The sequence below is a fragment of the Gekko japonicus genome, unplaced genomic scaffold (genome assembly GCF_001447785.1).
Source record: "Gekko japonicus isolate JY-2015 unplaced genomic scaffold, Gekko_japonicus_V1.1 scaffold1389, whole genome shotgun sequence".
Taxonomy (NCBI): Eukaryota; Metazoa; Chordata; class Lepidosauria; order Squamata; family Gekkonidae; genus Gekko; species Gekko japonicus.
The window spans coordinates 597,194-600,811 of NW_015176492.1; the positions used below are offsets into that span (position 1 = coordinate 597,194).

At 49.9% G+C, this 3,618-nt stretch overlaps 1 protein-coding gene across 1 annotated transcript in view; it reads right to left on the reverse strand.

Annotated features, from left to right (window-relative positions):
* The window catches only part of GEMIN7 (gem nuclear organelle associated protein 7), a 20,930-nt gene extending 17,681 nt beyond the window's left edge, over positions 1 to 3,249 (reverse strand). Inside the window, exon 1 of the mRNA XM_015427267.1 lies at positions 3,123 to 3,249. Within this exon, the coding sequence (XP_015282753.1) occupies positions 3,123 to 3,128 (6 nt within the window). The 5' untranslated portion in view covers positions 3,129 to 3,249. The remainder of the gene's footprint in view (positions 1 to 3,122) is intronic.
* Between the last annotated feature and the right edge of the window lie 369 nt (positions 3,250 to 3,618).

Sequence of the window (3,618 nt, forward strand, 5' to 3'; positions counted from 1 at the left end):
TGTGTGTGTGTGCATATGTTCTTGCATGCCTGGAAGTCATGGTGACTTCTGGTGACCCCTACTGGCGGCTTGGACTTTTCCAGAGAGATAGCTTGACAGCCTGCCTCTGCACCCCGGCCCTGGTATTCCTTGGAGGTCTCCCATCCAAGTACTTGCCAGGGTCGGCCCTGCTTAGCTTCCGAGATCTGACGGGATTGGGCTTGCCTGGGCTATCCACCCCTTTTAATCTCCCTCGTTCACGTTCACTATTTAGGAACAACTACAGAGCACAGCGGCTTTTAGTTTCTTGTGGATTTTTGCCATCGAGTCGCAGTGGAGTTTTCAAGGCAAGATACATTCAGAGGTGGTTTGCCATTGCCTGTGTCAGATTCCACAGCCGACAACTGAGTTCACGCTTGTCAGAACGGTTATACTTTATTGCAGAGCTACAGATGCAGTAAGGAGTTCCTGCTACAAAAAGGCCCTGGGTTTTGACAACAAACAAGGTAAACGGAATAAGAAGGGAAAGGTGGGTGTGGCTGGATGACCTCACTTCTGGTAACACGGGGGTGTGGCCTAATACGCCAATGAGCTGTGCTGTCATGGGTGTGGCCTAATATGCCAATGAGTTCCTGCTGTTGGGTATGGCCTATTATGCTAATGAGTTCCTGCTGGGCTTTTTCTACAAAAAAAGCCCTGATATAGGGTATTCGTACGCACACACACACACCCATCCATAGGCCAATTGGCCTGACTCCCGCGTGCGGGAGAAGGGGCCCCAGGCCGTTAGAGCCGAAGCTGGGAATCGAAAGCTATCCCACGGTTACCTGATGCCCAGACAGTACACAGGCAATCTACAAGGTCATTGATAATAAAGTACTACAGAAGCAAAGAAGGAATGCAGCAGCAGCTGGTACACAGGTCAAGCAAATGAGCCCCAGACCATAAACATCATGGCAGCATAACTGACAGCCTGCCTCTGCGTAGCAATCCTGGACTTCCTTGCTGGCCTCCCATCCAAGTACTAACCAGCGCCGACCCTGCTTAGCTTCTGATGAGATCGGGCTATACAGTTCGTGGTGGCTTTTAAACAACCAGCATCAAAACTACCAGGAGGTTAAAAGGGCGAAGTGCCCATTAAAATTAAAAGACCATATATTATTATTTCTAAAAGCATGGAAATAATTTAAGGGGAGCCAAGGAGCCCCAAAATAATGTCACTCTCCTCCAAGAATGGTGTACGTGGTTCTCCCCACTCTTGGTCCTCACAGCATCCCTGTGAGGTAGGTTACGCTACGTGGGCCACTAGGTCAAAATCACACAGTGAGCTTCACGATTGAGGGCCAGGCTCGAATCCTGGTCTCCCAGCCTAACACTCTACACTGTTTGGTGTAGTGGTTAGGAGCGTGGACTCTAATCTGGGAGAACTGGGTTTGATTCACCACTCCTCCACTCCTCAAGAGAGCTCTCTCAGGCCCACCTACCTCACAGGGTGTCTGTTATGGGGATGGGAAAGGAGTTTGTAAGCCGCTCTGAGACTCCTTCGGGTAGTGAAGGGCGGGCTATAAATCCAATCTCCTCCTCCTCTGGTTTTATGGCTTACCTTCTCTACTCATCATGCCCTTTAGTTGCAGAAAATACATTTTCTGCTTTTGCTCCTTCTTCCCAGTAGACATCCAGGGTAGCAGTATAAATATACCCAGATTCCTCTGCTGTCTAATGTGGACATAATTTCATGCACTACTCATTGGCAAGGGGCAGGGAATTTGGAGATTCACTCTTCAGCCTTCTCAAAAGATGGTAGCAAATCAGAATTGGGAAAGACAGCAGCAAAGCAGGGGGAAACCAAGTCTGTGGACAGTTATGGGAAACACCGTGTGTCTTTTCCAAAAGGCCTCAAAACAAAACCCACTCCTTGTGTTAGATTACATCACACTGCCTGAAAGTATGGTTCAGTTCACTGGCTCTTTCAAAGTTGGTAGTTATTATCATGGCGATCAGCTATCCCTTATCATTTGAGACACCGTCCTTTAAGCCACGAATTGAGGAGCAACATAGTGAGGGACTAACAAGGAATAAGAAAGTCAAAAGGGTTAGACAGAATGAAAGTTCAGATACTGTGATGTCCGAATTACTGGGATCTGGACAACTAAATGGGTTCGTACAAAATATTTTAGGCATGGATAACATAGGCATTTGCTTAGATGGATATGAGCAGATGATGCAAGAAACCCACTCCAGTCTGGATACCAACCCAACCCCTAAACCTCTGCTCTGAAGCAACTGAAGTAGTTTGGTGTAGTGGTTGAGTGCGCGGACTCTAATCTGGGAGAACCGGGTTTGATTCCCCACTCCTCCACTTGCACCTGGCTAGATGACCTTGGGCAAGCCATAGTTCTGATAAGAGCTGTTCTTGAAAAAGAGCCGTTTCTGTCAAGAGCTCTCTCAGCCCCACCTCCCTCACAGGGCATCTGTTGTGGGGAGGGGAAGGGAAAGGAGTTTGTAGGCTGCTCTGAGACACCTTTGGGTAGGGAAGGGTGGGGTATAAATCCAATCCTTCTTCTTCTTCTGTCCTCGAGAGAGCTCTCTCAGCCCCACTTACCTCACAGGGTGTCTGTTGTGGGGAGGGGAGGGGAAAGGAGTTTGTCAGCTGCTCTGAGACTCCGAGTGAAGGGCGGGGTATAAATCCAATCTCCTCTCCTCTTTTACTGCCTCTGCCTTTCCCTGCAAAATCTACTCACTGCCCATGAGACAGGCTACGTTTGTCGAGTGTTTTTATTTCTCCCCAGGAATTCAGGGCCGTATATATTTGCTTCTCCCCTCCCTCGTTTTATCCTCACAACAACCCTGCGAGGTAGGCTTAACCAGGCCTATAGTCAGCTGCGCGCCTAAGAGACAGGGTTGCCAGCTTTCAGTTGGGAAATATCTGGAGTTTTGGGGAGTGGAGCCTGCGAAGGACGGGGTTTGGGAGGGACTTCAATGGGGCAGAATGCCATAGAGTCCACCTTCCAAAGCAGCCATTTCCTCCAGGTGATCTGACCTCTGTTGCCTGGAGATCAGTTGTAACCCCTGGAGATTGGCAACCCTACTAAGAGAGGATTCATAAAGTTTGAAAAGTAACTCTCTGATTAACACGAACTAACCTGCATAGGCCTGGCTGGGCGCCTCTCACGTCGTCATGGCAACGCCCAAATCCTCCGCCTCAAAGCCCGAGAGTTTCCAAAACGTGCTCTGAAGCCCACGATGGCGAGGAGACCCGCTTCACCCCGGAAATACATCAAGGCAACAGGAAAGCCATCCTACTCAAGCTCCTTTTCCGGTCTTGCCTTTGTTTTTGTCCCCTCTGGTCCGTGGAGGACTGACAACTCTATGAATCTGTCAAACATGTCCCGAGGAAGCGCCGCATGCGCAAATCCTTTCCTTTCCCCCCCTCCCACCCTCTTTTAGTAGGGCGGGGAGGGGGGAGGAGTCAAGCGTGAGAGCCGAGAGCGCGTGAGCCAGCACGTCACGATCAGGCGGCTTCTCGAGCGGCTCCCTCTGCCTTTCCGTATCAGCACGTTCGCGCTCCGGCTTTTCGTCCTTCCATCTCCCCCCCCCCCCAAACTGCTTATTATGATTGGCGAGCCTGAATAAAATAAA